The sequence below is a fragment of the Vanellus vanellus genome (genome assembly GCF_965231255.1).
Source record: "Vanellus vanellus genome assembly, chromosome: 5".
In the NCBI taxonomy this organism is placed as follows: domain Eukaryota; kingdom Metazoa; phylum Chordata; class Aves; order Charadriiformes; family Charadriidae; genus Vanellus; species Vanellus vanellus.
Window position 1 is genome coordinate 49687338 of NC_138910.1, and position 18696 is coordinate 49706033.

The window sequence follows — 18696 nt, forward strand, 5'->3', positions numbered from 1 at the left end:
GAGTCTTTTTACTATTTAGCTAGAAAACTGTTCAAGCAGTTTAAAGAGATTATGCAATAGTTACCCTCAGTAGCAACCCCAGTAGTAACACCCTTTTAAAAACTGAAAGAAATACAATTGCTGAATATTTGGCTTATTGTGGGTGTTCTATAGAAAGATTCCCAAGCAACAAGTAGCCCTCACTTACTGAAGTTCACCAATCATAAAATCAACTGTTTCAGCACCCAGGGTAAAATAACAGATACCGGTCCCTATCATATATCCAAGGGAACTCAAATATACTTTGTGAGCACACAAATAAAAAAAAAACCTAACAAACAAAAACCCGATGCTGTAAGAAAGCATTCATACCTTTAGGAAACGACAAAATTAGGGTTAATCATTTGTCCTGGTTTGAGGTAAAACAGAACCAATTTTGTTCAGTAACAATTTGAATTCTTCCCATTTTGAGATGTGTATGTTTAGCTAACTGATCACACCACCTCTGCTTTATTCAAGACACAGAACATACTATCCTCATTTAGGGCCCAACCATGCAGCACACTGCATTGCCATGAAACTAACTGGTCCATCAGAAACACTATACGTCCTGCTACCATAGGGCTTCACCTAGGCTAATGAGGTAGGGACACTGATCCCGCTGATCAAAGTATCTATCTTATACAGTTATATCCTTAATAAGGCACTAGAAAAAGACTCTTCCCTCCCAACATATAACATGTAGCTTCATGCTTTATTTACTTTTCTCTAAAACTGCTGTAAAGACAGTTACCCACCTCCCCAGCTTCTATGTGATAGTCACTGCTGATACTCGCATGGTTCACAAAACATCATAAAAAGCAGTGATCCTGTTACACACATGATGAGCTAAGGCAGAAAGTGTCTACAGTTTAAATAATGCCAAATTTTCAATGTCTGGTTTGAGATGTCTGTGGCCATTTTTTTTTTTTTCTACTTTTTTTTTTTAAAAGGACACAGTATTATGTACCATACCATGCACTTAAAAGAATTCCCAGTCTCAGGTCCGAGTATTCAGCACTTTTAAAGTCAGGCTGTACCTTACCTGGACTCTGAATTCTCCCCAGCCTCATCAGTTATGCAGACCAAGACACAGCTGTTTTTACTAGATCACCCTAGAATGTTCATGTATGTATTCCAGCTGTCCAGCACTGCAAGCAGAAGTCCTACACATTCAGTCTGCTTCACTGCACATAGGATCTAAACAGAGCTCCAGGAGATAAAATGCAACTGGATGCACAGCACTGCAATTTAAGATTAGCCTTTGGTAAGGAGAAAGAGCAGCTTACTCCAAAAGCAGGAATTTCGTCTCTCTTCATTTCATTCACTCGAACTAAGTAATTGACAAAGTCTCGAGCCGCATTGCTCTGTGCATCTTTCTTGTTAGTGGAATTACCCATGCCAACGTAGTTAAAGCCTTCCACTCGAACCTGCAAATAAAAACACAGATCTGTGGCATGTGCAAGTGAAAGGATCTTGAAAAGCAGTAATACTGACTGATATACCAATTTTCAGTTGCTAATAAGTAATATTATTTTTAAGTATTGCTACATATCATTATACATAGTTATATATATGTTTCTGTTGGTTTTTAAGGTATACTTTATACCTATTAAAGAAAACACCCACAGTCCATTATCAGAAAGCATGAGTGTTTCCCAAAACCTCGTTGAAGAAAATTAATTAGTGTAAAAAGAGATACTGCCAACACACAGCAGCAAACTCTGCCCAGGTTCACTTTCCTCAACCTTCCTTAATCCCAGATCCTCAGACAACAAGGGCAGGAGTGAGCCTGTGTGTCCTCTACTGTAGCTCCACATTATTACAGCTAGCAAGATGCAATGTATTTCATAAACTCAGAGACAAACTTTAGAGCAGCAATTTTATGCCCTGCTAGCTTGCCTGACAGGCTGCTGCAAAACTTGATCACAGCAAGTTTACTCAAAATACAGACTAACCAGGCACTTCACACCTACTTTTCTGCAACAACTACCCCTCATCTTAACCAGGTGTCCTGGTTTGAGCAACACAGGACTAATCTCTATTCTAATACTTGGGAAAAGTGCACTTTTAGAAGACTCCAGTGTCTGAATTTGTGAAAATATTTACTTTACAGCCAGCTATGGTGTGTGGGTCTCAAGGTCTCAGTGTTTTCGAGCTAGCCAGGTGCAGGGATGAGGAGGAGCGAGACCCGGTCACTTGACCCAAGCTGGCCAACAGGATTATTTCATACCATCAACGTCACATTCACTATAAATTAGAAAGTTTGCTGTGAAGCTCTCTCTCTCCCTTGATGGCTGCCATCCTGAGAACTTCGTGCCCTGGTGCCAGACTCCTGAGGCCTTCCCTTCCTCCTGAAGCTGTAGCGCTCGCAGTGTCTGACATTTGCTGTCCACTGGTGGGAGTGCACAGCTTCCTGCTGATAGAATCGGCTGAGTATAATCTTTTCATATTCTGTATTGATGTTGGGATCAATATTGGTTCTTTAGTGCTGTTAATGTTAATTATCTAATCTTATTTTATTAAATCTGTTTATACTTCAGCTCCCGGATTTCCTTGTTTTTCCCGATTCCCCTTTCCCAGGTGGGGAGGGGTCATTGGGTGATAGAATGATTGTCTAAACGACAACAAATTATTATGGGTCTCTCAAACCATAACACCAGGTATTATCCTTCTTTTACATTTAGAGTCAGGAACTCCATTTCATTTCAGCTTCACTTGAGTAGACTTCTGGCACTTCTGATTTCCACTCTTCACTCTGCTGACCATGTGAACAGCTTTTTACTATAGCTAGTTATTCTTAAAAAAAAGTAAGCAGACTTGCAGACTTCCAGCTAGTCCCATCCAGAGTTTTGTACACCACTTATGTCAGACTGCATTTGTCCTTCAGTGCTGAATCACACTGGTAGTTAATACCCATTTTCTCAACAAACAACACACTCTGCTATATTTTGCTTAACAGGTTCCAAACAAGGAGCTTCCACTTTCAGCAGACTATCAATCTACCAGGACAACAGTATCACCAACGAAACAGTAACCGTACTGGATTCACAGCTATCGTACCAGACTGAAAACAGGTAAAAGAGAATGTTTTGGTGACATCTATCCGTTCAGCTGTTAAGTCTCTACAGATGCTCATGGAGCACCAACATACACAACCCGGAACAGTTTAACAGTGTAACTGTACATACAACCACTTCAGCCGAGCAATGCTCCATCTCAGCTACACCACCTTTAAAACTGGTTTAATATCACTCTGCTTCTCAGTTTTGTTACCTCAGTGAGGAAGACGAAGGGGGGGGGGGGGGGGGGGGAGGTATAATGCCAAGTTCAAGGCGTTTAGTGCAAATCTATAGCATCACTTATGAACTCACCCGTTCTGCACGTGGCCTCGCACTTAGTGTCAGCTCAGAGCCAACCTGAACTGAAAGCTCTCTGCTGGCACATCCACAAGGGCTGGAGCCAGGAGCAGAGCAATACTATAGCAGCGCACAGACCAGCAGCCAACCCAACAGGAATCTTCTAATGCATTTCACTGCAACTTCAACGGAGGACCAAAGCTCTTCCCGAAGGGGACACGCAAAACCACTTGACGGCAATTTCAACCGCAAGAAGGGTCACACGCATAGTGCAAGCGCACACATCACCCTTAGGAAAATCCATTCCTTTTCACTGTACGAGGCTACATTACTCCCACAAACCCTCCCCCTGCGCTTTACACCACACACACAAAGCCTGGACCGCTTTGGCTCCAAAACGGCCAAACTTCCCCTACATGTTTCCCCCCCCCCCCCCCCCCCGAGCGCTCCCTGCGCCCTCGGCTTCCCTGTCCTCCCACCCAGGCCCCGGCAGGCCCCGCAGCCCCGGCCCTCCCCGGGAGCGCCGGCGAGGCGGCAGGGCCCGCACCTCGCAGAGAAAGGTCTGCCGGCTCCGGCCGCCGCCGGCGCGGATCTCATAGGCCGGTGTCACCTTCCTCCTACCGCACCAGGCGTACAGGTAGTTCTTCACGTCCCCCATGGCTCGGGGCGGGGGACGGAGGGCGGAGGGCACCGGCCGGGCCGCGACCCGCCCGCTCCTCCCGGTGCCGGCCTAGCGGCGGGCAGCACCGCCTTCCCGCCCCTCACGGCGGCGGCTGCGCATGCGCGGCGATGGCGGCCGCGGAGGGAGGGGGCGGGGCCGGGCCCGGCCCGGCGGGGGCTGCTCCGGGGAGTAACGCCCCGTCACCGGCTCTCAGAGCCCCAGGGCGGCAGCAGCCAGGCTTCAGCGGCTACGTTCACCGGGGTTCAGCGACGCAAAGCGCTCCCAGATTTGACCGAGTATAGATTGGAGCAAAGTAATCGGAGCCTTTCAGGAAAATTCACCCCTTACGCCATTTAGCTGTGCCCTGTACTGAAATACACTGTGAGCCACAGTTAGCACGGCAGCGCTAAGGTTTATTTTAAATAAAAAAGGGCCGAGGAAGCAATTGCCGTGTCCTCGGAGGACAAGGGGTTCCACAGGCCTCGGCTGCTGCTGCCCCACTGATGGTGCACGGCCAACTTCCCCCGGGCCTGACTGCCTTCTTACCCGTTACCTGAGAAAGAGCTCTCCTAAATTTATTAAAAATACAAGGGCGGAGAAAAAGAAGCCTTTGTTATTGCATATTTATTGCTCAGGGGTTACATAGCGAGAGGAAGTTAGTCAATTTTTTTCACACTCCGGTGTTAGGGAAAGGTAGCGACACACCTCCATCTTTACACCTCTCTCTTCCCTCCTTCCAAATGTCCCCTGCGATCATTTTTGCACTGTCAGGAGGTACAGGCCAAGAGGTAGAGGGCACGGGACTTCACATTTGTCGGACACGTCTACTGTCAGACTACAAGAACTCAACCTGGTGGAGAGGGGTAAGTCCAGGGTGCAAAAGAGCACCCTTCAGTGTGACAGTGGGTGACTTTCTAACACGTAATACAGTATTCTGCATTTCAATAGAGACGTACAGCTCAATTCAGGTTCTCTTTTTGTCGTAAGGAAAAAGATGGAGAAGTATCTGCTCATTAGGGAGCCAAAAGCTTTCTGTTGCAAAAATTTGTTTAAACTTTGCATTAAACGAAGGTGTACAAAGACAATGAGATCAGACAGGATTTTACATACCTAGTCAGTGTCCCAATGGCTTTGTGACAATAAAATACCAGTCTCAGCAACCAGTGTCATACCAATGTTTAAAAACACACCGTAGTGCTGGAGATGCTTAGGAAAGGAGAGGACAAAACATGGTCTAGCCGGAGGGAGGGTAGAGACAGCTCTTCCTCGTTTCTAGGCAAAAGGAGTCGGGATCCTTCAACTGGGGAAAAATTGCTTTTTTAATTTTTTATTAAGAGATACCAGCTAGTCCTGGGATGTGCAGAGCTCCAGGGGAGCTGAGTAAAGATACACAAAAAGGTGGCTACATGTGCACCAACAAAGCCAGTCCTAACAGGAAGGGGCTCAGGCACATCGCCAGTTCCCTGAAAGAAATCACAGGCCATCATATGGGGAGTGTGCCAAGTGACAGTGAATCCCAGAAAAGGAGTCTCCACTTCCAGATCGACATGGAAGTGAACATCAGTCACCATCAGGCCACACAATGCTATCCAGCTTGGCTTTGGCCTTGATGATAAACTCCTCAGAGGCATCAACAAGCGGCAGTCGTGGAGGTCCCATAGGAATGCCAGAAACAAAAGTCATTACAGCTTTAGTCTGTGCAACTCCAAAACCTGGGTGGACAAAAGCACAATCAGGTCATTTACAGATCATTTTGCTTAAAGCAGTCTCTATACAGGTGTCCAAAAAAGCAGCAGCACAGAGTTCCTGTGTAATCCGGCATAAACCAGGCTTTAACCACTTCTCAGAAGTGAGAACAGTGTAACTACGAAGAGATGATCATACTTGCAGACAGGAAAGACATTACAGTAAAAATTATGCCTACTTATTACATTTATTTATATATTACACCCTTATTGTTTCCCTGCTAAAGATACAAAGCAGAGTATTTTCTTAGACATGCATTTTACAAACTACTGTGTTGGTTTTACAAAGAACCAGGGTTGTATGTTTGTTCCTTTCTCCTTGCCAAAATGTACTGCCATGCAGCCCCGACAACAGAAAAGATGGTGCGAGTCCTCCATAGGTAAACCAAGCAAAAATCAGGCTTCAAACTTACATTCACTGGCAGGCTGAGCTATCGCAGCCAATTCGTCATCACAGCAACCTGATGTTTGCAGCCTCATAGCTATTCCCCAATGCAGACTCACATAAAGCCAAGCCCTGCAAGTAGTCACATCCTGCTGGCATGTGACAATGACATTGGGTTCCAGCTTAAACCACCATGGGAAACTTCAGGAGGCCTCTGTGTCCATAGCTCAAGTCTCCTTATGTACCTCTGGAAATTCAGTGTTTGCCTCCCTACCTGTAAGACTAAATAACGGTGCATTTCCTCTGACTTTTAACCCAAGCGCTGAAGCTCAGCTACATTCATTGGGGCTTGCATATGTATAGCAAAACCACAGTGAACAGTTCTCTTCATTAAGTGAAAACCATGAAATTACACTACTCTGACTTGGTTGGGTTTAATTGCTTTTTACATTAAAACTTGGTTTTGTTTCTAAAAATCATTCCGTTTTAAAATGCTTTGGCCTTGTACAGCCTTGAACAGAGTTGCTCTTAAATTATAGCAAGGCAGGAAAGACAAGCATCAGAGCTGTTTTCCACTGGAGCACCACCATTGCAGAAAAATTACTCTCTAGAAATGGGCTTTTGGCGACAGAACAACAACAAAAAAAAACAACCCACAGAAAGAGTCAGCATAAGAAAAAGGGTAAATCACAGAGTCACAGCTTTAAAGCTGTGAGATTTCACAGGAGGAGGAAGGAAGTGAGAGTGGAATCTGTTGGGGATATTTGGTCAGCTTCCTTTGTTGAGCTCCCAGCTGCTACTAACTCGGGAAACAGCAGATGCAACGTTTTTTCACTGCAAAATCTTTCAGGAAGGAACTTCTGAGGGTACAGCAACATGAGAGTTTCTGGAGCACCAAGTCTGCATTTTTAGATATAACGAAGGAAGCAGGCAGTGTAGGACTTACCTAGTTTGATGACAAAGTTAAGAAATTCCCCAGTGAGAAACTAGAAAAGACAGACAGTAGTTTATTAACTCCTTCAAATTTTCAGCTGTAAAAGCATCAAGAGCTATAATGATATTTACATCTTACACAATTGTTGCACAGCTTTGAGAAAAGCCCTTGCCCACCTGGCCATTCTATGGGAAATAATAATTGAATTCCATTGGAATAGGGGAGGGATGGATCTAAGAAAACCATTACTCCCTCTCAGTCTTTCACTGATGGTCAAGCTGTCCCTCACTGCAAGCAGTGTGAGAACACTGATAAGTCTCATATTGGGCTCACAAATTGTATCAGGTTTACAAATCTGAATATCCACTGTCTCGTGGATACTCCCTTTTTACAAGGAGTCACATGGAAAAGATGAAGGGCAATGGGTACAAGTTACTCCAGGGGAGATTCCACTTGGACACAAGAGGACAATTTTTCACGATGAGAACAATCAGCCATTGGAATAATCTCCCCAGGGAAGCAGTGGATTCCCCAACATTAGACACTTTTAAGATTCAGCTGGACAGGGTGAGGGGCCATCTTGTCTAGACTATGCTTTTGCCAAGAAAGGTTGGAACAGATGACACCTGAGGTCCCTTAAAACCTGGTATTCTATGATAGTGAAGAGATTTTCCAGGGCAGATCATCTTTCAAACATCTTTTAGACTTTTATCCTGCAGTCACTTCTGTTTTAAGGCAAAAGAAGGATGCCTCAAATGTCCCATAAAAATATTGGGTACAGATTGTATACGGATTGGTCAGAACCCCTCACAAATCTTCAAGCTGCCCAAGACCATGAGGGGTCAAGGCAGAGGCTGATCTGGGACAGCTTTCTGACATACATCATGTAAGGTATCCCCAGAATATTCCTAGTCAAGGGGCTTGGCTATTGTGGGCTTCTTCAAGGCAAAAGGCCAGGCCATTGCTCACTCTGCATAGATGAGATTAGAGAGTTGAAGGATCAGTAAGGTAGGTCTTGGTTAAAAGTTAGTAAGGACTGGTCAAAAAGGTGAGGAGGGATGAGTAACAAGCCGAGGGGGTGGAGTGGAAAGAAGTTTGCTTTAATAAAGCTACCTCAGGGTATGGATGGCAAAACCACATGGAAAACAGCCCCAGTAAAGCTAAAGGAGAAAGAAGGCTTCTCCTAGTGGGGACAGTGAAGATGTACTGTACCTGATACTTCCGTGCCAGTGCAAGGTCTGACTTTGCAAAGGCTTGCAACATCAGATTGGTTTTTTGGCCCAAATAGTTGTATGTACTGCCAAAAAAAAACCCAAACCAAAAATAGAATTGGTAAATGCAAAGGAGGACCTTAGAACCACTGAAACAAAAGAAGTAGCCAAAGGCTTTTGCTGTTGACATTATAAGAATGTCATTATTATGATAGAGATTCATGCAATCTATATGTGGTTTATACTGTCAAGCATCTGAAGTATGCCAAGCCATACGGAAGAGTTTAGAGAGCAGACTTCTCTTCCCAGTACTTTCCAACTGGAACTGCTTTTCAAAATTAAAAATAGAAAGACACAACTAGGTAATACAAAAAATCAATCACTTAATTTTCCAGTTGCTTGTTCATTTAATGGATCATCTACATAAGAACACAGGTATCACACAGTAAATCATCTAAGCAGCTTGGTATGAGGGGCAGAAGGCAAATCAGAAATTAAACTCAGCAGATCCCTTTTCCTCACAGACTTCCTATGTGAACTAACGATTTTAACCTCTCTGGGTTTTGGTTCCTTAGCCATATAATGAAGATAAAAGCGATTCCCTACTTCAAAAAGTTGCGGTGAGGATAAAGAAATATGGTGAAACCTTTGGGTCGGGGTACAGACTACAGCAATAATCACCCAAATGAACATAATCTGAGATCCCAGGTTATACGACTGTCCCATCGCTAGCACTGGAGCTAGCTTATCTGTCTGCTGGCTACTGTACCTACCCTGCAAAATCCTTCATTGCTGTGACAGAAGATAGAGAAACACTGTGTAGATAGTGGAAGATACAATACAGTGAGTGTGTCAAGGGGAAGGAGTCCAAGCCATACTGACCTTCCAACTGCTCCATTTGCCCCTATTGCCAGTGCACTCAACAGTTGCTAGTTTGAGGTGAGGGGAGAAAAAAAAAACAAACACGTTTTTAATTCACGTAACAAAATAAAGAAAAAAAAAAAAGGGGTGGTGGGAGGGAGCAGTAAAACTACCTAGCACTGAATTTCTAGGGTTTCTTTTTTCCCCAAGGCTAAAGCAAGAGAATGCCATAGAGGAACTAATTATTAAGAGGAGCTGCTTACCTCATCCACACCATAAAGAAATGCAAACTGTTCTCTCTCATTCTTGTTTATACACTGTGCAAGGTCCAAGAGGTCCGTGTCACTGAACTTCACTCCCTGGAAGGTGGGGATCCACTCTTTTATTCCATCCAGCAACTCTTCAACACGAACTGTGCAGAACAGCAATCTCATATGAAGAAACACACCCCTGTTCTGGGAGATTTCCCTGCCTTATCCCCACGAGGGAGACTTACCGTTTTACCAGTTGTTCGCTTTTGGCCTAAGCCTAGTAAACTACATAGCTCTAAAACAACCAGTAAGACAACTTCAGTGTGATTATTTCCCAGAGTTATACAAAAGACATCTTTCCATCCTCTTTGAAGGATTCCTTTTACCAGATCAGAACAGAAAAACCCTGGGTAAGTGAAAATATACGAATGAACTGGCAATAACATATTTAAGAATAAATATAAATTCATGCATCCAGAAACACCACTTAACCTGCTGTCTAGAGCAAATAACCGAAGATCTGTATTCTATTCTTCATTCCTCTGCTACATAATACAACTTGAGAAGCACTGTGATTTCACACATGATTTACTGTGATTTACACACTGATTTTCATTGTGATTTACTGGCAAACACAACAATGCAGTCAGTGTACACGAAGTGAGATGGTGGTCACTATCTTGAAAAAAATCAGGATTCAACTACAGTTATCCAAGGCAATTACCTATCCTGGTCCACACTAATTGCAAAGCTATGATCAGCATTATCTCTTCTGTCCCAGTTGTTCACTACTCCTAAGCTGTGACTTTTTTCCAGTGAAGAGGAATTCAACTTATTTTCCAGTCTTGGATTCACCTTGAAAGGATCCTTTCCATTACAGCTTCCATGTGACAAGGGCAGAGGCCATATACTACTGGTATACTGGTAGACTCATCACACCAGCCACTGGGATTACTCAGGCTGGTATGAGCCTATGGGCTCAGGGAGAGCTGGCTAAGTAGTACTTACTCTTCACACCCGTCAGAGGAGGAATGTGATAGTAATAAAATGGAACCGCAGGGGCTTCAGATGCAACCTTCTGTAAGAAAGCAATCAACTCATCTGGAAGAAAACAAACAAGTACCCTCATAAGAGAAGGAGACCATCTGTAGTGAAAGACAGTTGAGATTCACAGCAGCCAGGGTCTCTGGAGAGGCCATCTACAGCTTGCATACCATACACGGCCAATCATATAAAAACCTGCACACATGATAAAAATTAAATGTAACAAAACTCAGCAGAAGATCTTGGCAAAGGCAAAGATGATATTTATTTTAAACCAAACTGATTTCAGTAACTCACACTCATTCTCTTGCAGATATAACTCATGCATGCTCTCACACATGCAAACTACAAGACCTGTGTGGTGGTCTTGTGGTCTCACCAGCATCACTTGTGTGCAACACAGAGGACAAGGGGTCAAGTTTACATTCACCTCCCTGGAGTACTGTTCAATGGTGACGATGAACAGATTTTTGGACAACTTTTTTGTACCATTTTAGGAATCAAAGAGTTACTATGGATGACGTTCTTCCTGAGAATCTTCTCCACTGCATCCTTCATAAATCTTAGGCAGTCTTCATGTTGGCATAGGAGTAAAAGCAGTGTGCTGAAACCCGACTGCCGTACTGCTACTATCAGCGAAAGTCTTCTGCTGATCTTCGTGCTCTTCCTCTGCGCTTACCAGTTTCATTGCCACCGATTGTGTCCTTGCCTGTCAATACCAGCCATTCTGGCAATCCACTCTGGTTTCTTCTGATGCTTTCATATGAACATTTCCATTCATAATTCAGACAACTTTTAACATTTCTGTTACAAACCTCCACTTCATGTGGTTCTTTTATGTTAGGTTCATGGTATTAAAAGCAAAACACTCAATTTATAATTTCTGAGGTAACCTTAGGTGCACAGAACCAAACCTGATCACCTCAATAACAAAAGGCACGCCTGTGTGTCAGCCGTTTATCAACTTGGTCAGTGTCCAGCAAGGGTCAGCATGGAACCAACTGCTTCCTAGCATGGTCCAGATCAAGCCTGAACTCCATATTATCTATTCAGAAAACAGACTAGTTAACTACTCTTTCCATAAGCAACTCTTCTTTTTACAAGAGGCTAACAAAATACATCCCAAAAGACATCCTTCCCACTTCTTACTGGGAGAATTCTGTTATCTCCCATCTTAAAAAATGCTTCTTCTAGGTTTTGCATGACACCAGACACGACAGGTGCGCAAATGCTATCACCAGAATATTTTCCAAAGAAAGAAGATGGCATTAATCCTTTATCTATGATAAAGGTTTGGAGGGCAATATAAAAGGCCTTAGCAGGTTTGGCAATCACATCTACTCACCTTTGTTTGTGGGTTTGAAGAAGAAAGGGGCTATTACAGCAATACCACTAGCACCTATGGCTGCTGCATGTCTTGCCTATAAAAGAGAGAATGGAAAGTACCTGAAGGTAAATTTTTTACATTGATTACACACGTTGTGAAAAGGAATCATATTATATACACACCAGTTCTTGGCACTCTGGCAGACTCAGTGCTCCCACATGAATGATCACATGATCCAGTCTGCACAAAAACAAATTCAGAAGGTTTGGGGATGTTTCAGTGATGGTGAAAAATACCAGTCTGCCAAAATGACTTGATTCAGACCAGGGAGCTACAGAACAAGAACTTCACTGAACTAGATTAAACCAACAAAGGATTTGAACCTGTGTTGACCTGACAAGCAGACACACAGGGAAAATGCTGACAGTGGCAAGCAGCTGGTGGTAGAAAAAAGAAAACACGTTTTGCAAATATGTCACGTGTGATTCCTTGCTGTCATATTTCCAAGGCTGTCAGGAGGGTTAAATCTTAGCATTTTATTAGGAAGTTAAAACTAAGACATTAACGATTTAAGGGGAAGCTCGAAAAAGGAAACGATAAGCAATCTTTGCTTTCTGAACCTATTTCTCTGCAGAACTACCAGAAGAGTTCAACCTCACAGCAGCATCTTTGACTGCTTATCTGCCCCTGCCAAGGGAATCTCCCAGGTTCCAGGCAGTCAGTCCCGTTTCTATGTTTCTCCTTTATATCCATGCAGACTGTGAGCCTTCACACCACTTCATTTCTGCTCACTATCCTTCTCACCCAAAACATCTCCTCCTTTCCACTCCTCTGACATAGGAATTAAGAAGGCAGCAGCGGTGAGTGATACAAGACTATGACAGGTACAAGAGATGGAGAATGGAGCTGCAATTGGATACACAGCTGCAGATCTGGGTTTAATTCTTTCTTCTGCCACTGATTTTGCACCTTTAGGGAAGCAGTTAAACACTTTACACCTCAGCTTCCTCCATACCACATCACTGCATATATTAAAAGGCTCAGAAATGCTCACAGGGCATTAATAGGCAGATTGCTCTTTACTGAGCAATCAATTTTTTTACTGAGCAAAAAAAAAAAGGCACAGCTTTTTTTGTCCCCTACCTCTCAGTGTACCAAAGAGAAGGACTCTTACAAGCTCTCTAAGCAGCAGAAATGGACACCAGCCAACTGGCAGTGACAAAAACAGACTTCCATGATAAAAGAGCTGGGGAACAAAGACCAACAAAATACTCAAAAAAAAAAAGTCATCAGCAAATTTGGCTTTGCAATAAGGCATGCCTATACCATAACACCAGATCTGGAATCCCCTGTTCCCTCTCAGCTACTCACTTGTCTTTTCCTTGGCACACCCATTCTTCCGCCAACTGCTTCCTCTCCTGGATGCTAAGGGACAGTCCTTCTCCTGTTGTGCCATTCACTGTTTTAACACAACACAACACAACACACTTGCTGAGGCCTGGCCTACATGCATTGGTTTTACTGAAGACAAGAACTGACACTTTTGATATTAAACAGAAATATTTTTCCCTCAACTCATTTTAAGATAGCAATGGTCTGCACCAGCATCTGCATGGGGATTGCAGTGTTATCATCACTAAATTCTTGTGTTGGAAACCTGGGTCTTTCAGGATCAGAAGCTTTGGGAAGAAGGAAGCAGAATCAGCTGCTGAAACTGGGAAACTGCCCCCCCAGCACCTCCTCCCCAGCAGACACTACCTCCTTCTCCCAGCAGTGAGTCAGGCTATGACAAGTGCATAAAGGGATGCCCAGCTAGCCAGGCAGAGAGATTGTCTATCATCCACCCCAGGGAAACAGCCTGACCTGAAATTCAGTGTCTCTGTCATGAGTGGAACCATATGTCCCACCTAGGCTAAAGCACCCCTGGAAAACAATGAGTTGTCAGTATGTTCAGTGACAAACAACAGATTAAACTGGGATAGCTGATGTCACTGCCATGCTCTGCTTTTCATCTTGGCACTCTTTCCACATAAGTTTCAAACCAAAATCTTATCACTGACTTCAGCTTACTTAACTATGTGAACGAAAATGATTTAGCAGATGCTGTATTCTCTATCCAGCCATCCCTGCTGCCTCCGCAGCAGTCCCTGAGACAGAGGCAGAACAGAGAGAGATGGGAGCAGTGACCACCTCAGTATCACCCAGTGCACCACAGGTCTCCGAAAGAAGCCTGTTTGGCTTTGATGAGCCCGTTGAATTCCCTGGACTCCTGAGCTCGTGTTTTTTAATCAGATGATTTGTATCTTGCCCAGGCAAAGGGGAGAATCATTCAGTTGAGTCTTCTCTGCCAAGACAGCATTATCCATTCATCTCTGGAAATGTCACTGTATGAAGGCAATGCTTATTTCATCCCCCACAGAAATGGGGTGTAGGCAAAAGCAGATGCCCTAAGTATCACTTACACTCTCTCCACTGGTGAATATAAATGTCTAGGATGATCCCACATCCACCGTCCCTCCCACTATACAGCTCTTATAAGGCAAGATATCGTAGGGTTGCCATCCAGGCAAAAGGGGTGTAACACAATTTCTGTCAAAAAAACACTTACCAAAGACATTCTTCACGTTCTGCTCGCTTACCAGATAATCCACATATTGATGAATCACTGAAAGGTTAATCTGTCTGAAATGAAAGGAATCACAGCAACCTTAGGAGCCTAAGTCTCCACACCCAGATATCAAACTTAGAGAAAGAAAAAAAACCCAGGTATTTTTGAAGCCTTCCATTTGTACACATACAAATTACCCCAAGGTATGGTATGTGTTTAAAGCATGCATTTAACATTTCAGGTAACAGTTCGGTTCTGAGTTCTTTCTTCCAGGTTCTCCCTGACAAGTAGTTCACTGTTCCAACTTTTTATCTCAGTTGGTAATTACTGCAGGCTCATCACAGCAAAGGACTTTTTTGGGGAGATATGAGAGAACAAGAGGCACTCAAACCTTTTTGACTGTTGAGGGAAACAGAAGTCCTCTTTGTGAGCACAAAGATATTTGTGCAAGTGCTGGAAAATAGTTAAACTATACTTATAACTGCTGGACACAGACCATGAAATGGCACCTGCTGGATGTGACTTTGACCTCTCCCTCTCTCATTAAAGGATGAGGAAAGCAACACACTTCCCTGACAAACAGGGGAAATTGAATTCTAGGTTTATCTTCTCTGCAGCACAAACCAATTTTGTTTATCGGTGTATAATATTTCACCATTGTTTTCATTTGTCAAACATACAGACCAACCCTATAGTTTGGAAGTCAATTCTGGGACCTTGACTGGCTTCACACATCCCCCAATATTTCACAGCTGCTTTCCCAGAACATATCTTACAAGGCATGCCAAGCAGCAGGCCCAGATCACTCTGCAAATACCATGTTGCAATAAATTTGAGCAGTAATAAAACATGAAACTGGAAATAAGTTTCCTTTAAAGCAAGAGATGAAGCAGTGACTGCAATGCAAATGAGCTCCCTGACTGAGACAGTACTGTGCTTTACAGCACTTTTAAAAAGTAAAGGATCACTTTCAGAGGACTGTACTAGCAAATCTCCACTGTCTCCCTCAAAAACATACAGATCTTGACACGTCCCCCATCAGAGAAGTTCAGGGTCCTTTGCTGACTCCAAACAACTGTGTCTTGCAACATCAAAATGCAGCAGGGAGGACATCTGTTTACCATCACTGCTTTGAGGAAGGCCCAATTTCAACTTTTGATTTGATGTTATTTTCAGAACTGTGCAGTCCTTGCAGTATTTTCTTCTGGTTTAGACTAATTCCATGCACACATACACATGAATTAACTAGGGTAAAGACTAAAAGGACATCAGATTTTTACAATTATTTTCTAGCTCTCAAGAGCTATTTTTAACTAGGACTGTGATCTGCCTTAACAAATGGGAAAATACTGCAATACTCTGTGTATATAGCCTTACTATGATTTAATTTGGACCTACAAAAGCAACAGAAGAAGATGGGAGATGGATCCAAACTCTCCAAACCCAGACCTACAGCACTTTCTGGGCAACAGGAGGACACAGAGGCAAAGGGAACCCACCCTAGTGATAGTGGGACCAACCTAGCAGTTTCCCCATCCCATCAGAGATCTGATGTAAAAAAACAAAACCAAAACTGCTCCATTCCAAATAAGAAAGAAGGAAGACAGGGTTTTAAGGTAACAGTAAGCAGTGCAGCTCTGACAACAAGCCATGTTGTGATACAGGCTCGTACTCACCCATCAGGAGTCATTGGAGTGATTGTAGCAGCTACAAGACCCTGTAACTTCTTTCCGGGTGTCATTGAGCTCTTTGGAAAAGAAAGAGATAAACATGATTCCCATCTTTATTTAAGCGGAGTTTCAACTAAATTCTGTTAACAGCAGAACTAGCCAGGCAAAGTTCAGAAGAAGTGGACTTTGCAAGGGTGTTATTTTTGGTTAGAGAGAATTGTCTTGTTGTTGAAAGAGTGCCTTATTGCAGCCAGCACCATCCCAGGACAGGACTGGGACCACCAGGCGCAGTTTACATTTCAGAAACATGTTCTATTTTACCTTTCCTTTCCCACCCATAGGTTGTGGTCTGGCACATACCTGGTAATGCCTGACAGCCTGGAAAGGAGAACAGTTGTGCAGAGAACCAGGCTCAAAACCCCTTCCCCCGAGAAAGGCAACCTCACGCTGATCATCCCCCCTATCCCTACACCAGCAGACCTCAGCGACCCGCCAGGCCGGCGGGCAGCAGCCGGCCGAGCCGAGCCGAGCCGAGCCGAGGGGAAGGCCAACCCACTCCGGCCCCCGGGAGCGCGGCCAGCGACGGCGACGGCCCGGCTCCGCAGCGTCTCCGGGGCGGCCCCGCCGGCCGCCTCGCTCCGCCCTCGGCCCGGCCCGGCACGGCACGGCACGGCACGGCACGGCCCGGCGGGAGGGGGCGCTGGCCGGGCTTGTCAGCGGCGGCCCCGGGCTGAGCCCGCCGCCCCGTTCCGCTCCGGCGGGTTTAACTGCCGGGGTGTAGGAAAGCGCTGAGGCGGCAGGAACGGAGTGCCGCCGGCCTGAAGGGCGGAGGAAGCCGGCATCACCTGACAGCTCTGCGCTGAAAACATCGCCATCACCCCTCCTCCGCCTCCTCCCCGGCTTCCTTTGATCCCCTTAAAACAGACACAACCCCCGCAGTCGCCCTGTAACCTACACTCTACAAGTCAAGTTTACAAGCTAAGGCTTCTTGGGATTATTAATCGCTATTTGCAAACTTTTAGAAGTTAAAAAAAAAAAAAAAAACAAAAAAAAAAAACAAACAGAAAAAAAAAAACCCAAACAACTTGTACAAATAAATAACTAACAAGGTGGAGAGATAAGAGTCTGCATGTCTGAGGAGATGCCAGCCTCTACCGCAGGCTTTGCTGGAGGTACGGTACCTACCGTAGCCGAGACTGACGGCAGCACTGCACAGCGTCAGGGCGGGAGCGTTTGGTTAACAGCCCTATGAATTTCAGCAGGGGTTTCTGCCCAGGCACAAGTCACTGTAGAAAAAAAGAGGCTATCTTTTTGTTCGTGGCTGAAAATAATGAGGGAAGCCTGGCTGCAAACTAGCAGCGTGTTTGCCTGAAGCCACTCAGGCTCAGCTCCCCTTAGGTTGTCTGCTCATGCGCTCCAGAGCTGCACGAGAGAGAAGTTCATGCTACTGCTGTGATCAGCAGCATCAAAACTCCCTCCTGGAGCTGTCCGCGAGAGAGACACATCCACTGTGTGGTGCAATAGAAATTAAAACACATTTTCTACAGTTCAGTGCCATTGAACGAGAAGGATTTCAAAAGGCTTGACGTGGTACGTGGAGAAGCAAACCCACACTGCCTTGCGGTAGGTAAAGGGAACAAGCACCAGAGGATATGTTGAAAGCTTGTGAAGGCCTCGGAACTGTGACAAAGAGCATCTCTGAATAAAAGATTCTTTTTTCCTGAACAAATTAGTCAAATTTCATTTTTTTCTGGGCTCCCAGACAAAAACAATGGTGCAACTGGAGATGAAACCCAAAACTACAGCTCAGTAATTTAAGAGTAAGCACCAAAATATTATCGTTATAGTAAAACAAAATCACATATGCCCAAAAAATTCAGCATTGTTCCAACTCCTGTTTAATATCTTTATTAATGATCTCGACGAGGGTATTGAGAGCGCCCTCAGTAAGTTTGCAGAGGACACCAAGTTAGGTTGGTCTGCTTGAAGGACCTGGCTAGGCTGGATTGATGGGCTGAGGCCAACAGTATGAGCTTCAACAAGGCCAAGTGCCGAGTCCAGCACTTGGGCTGCAACAACACCATGCAACGCTCCAGGCTTGGGGAGGAGTGGATGGAAAGCTGCCTGGCAGAAAAGGACCTGGGGGTGTTGACTGACAGCCGGCTGAACATGAGCCAGCAGTGTGCCCAGGTGGCCAAGGCCAATGCTATCCTGACTCGTATCAGGAATAGTGTAGCCAGCAGGGCTAGAGAAGTGATTGTCCCACTGTACTCAGCACTGGTGAGGCTGCACCTTGAGTACTGTGTTCAATTTTGGGCATGCAAGTATAAGAAGGACATTGAGGGGCTGGAGAGGGTCCAGAGAAGGGCAACAAAGCTGGTGAAGGGTCTTGAGAATAAGTCTTATGAGGGACTTGGGGTTGTTTAGTCTGAAGAAAAGGAGGCTGAGGGGAGACCTTATTGCTCTCTACAACTACCTGAAAGGAGGCTGTAGAGAGGTGGGTGTGGGTCTCTTCTCACAAGTTACAACTGATAAGACAAGAGAAAATGGCATCAAGTTGGGCCAGGGGAGGTTTAGGTTAGACATTAGGAAAAACTGCACTGAAAGGGTTATCAAAGACTG

General features: G+C 44.6%; 2 protein-coding genes across 2 annotated transcripts in view; both read right to left on the reverse strand.

Annotated features, from left to right (window-relative positions):
• Nucleotides 1–4089, reverse strand: part of DHX9 (DExH-box helicase 9) — a 28681-nt gene extending 24592 nt beyond the window's left edge. The window contains exons 1-2 of the mRNA XM_082483621.1: nucleotides 3925–4089; nucleotides 1308–1448 (exon numbers count right to left, since the gene is read on the reverse strand). Coding sequence (XP_082339747.1) covers nucleotides 1308–1448; nucleotides 3925–4035 — 252 coding nt within the window. The 5' untranslated portion in view covers nucleotides 4036–4089. The remainder of the gene's footprint in view (nucleotides 1–1307; nucleotides 1449–3924) is intronic.
• Nucleotides 4090–4659: 570 nt separating this feature from the next.
• On the reverse strand, nucleotides 4660–16627 carry NPL (N-acetylneuraminate pyruvate lyase). The gene is made up of 12 exons (XM_082483502.1): nucleotides 16435–16627; nucleotides 16081–16151; nucleotides 14405–14478; nucleotides 13168–13255; nucleotides 11979–12036; nucleotides 11815–11890; nucleotides 10434–10526; nucleotides 9438–9586; nucleotides 9196–9242; nucleotides 8315–8399; nucleotides 7115–7154; nucleotides 4660–5750 (listed from the first exon to the last, which is right to left on the reverse strand). The coding sequence occupies exons 2-12, from the start codon at nucleotides 16143–16145 to the stop codon at nucleotides 5599–5601; spliced, it is 927 nt and encodes a 308-aa protein (XP_082339628.1). The 5' UTR covers nucleotides 16146–16151; nucleotides 16435–16627; the 3' UTR covers nucleotides 4660–5598.
• Between the last annotated feature and the right edge of the window lie 2069 nt (nucleotides 16628–18696).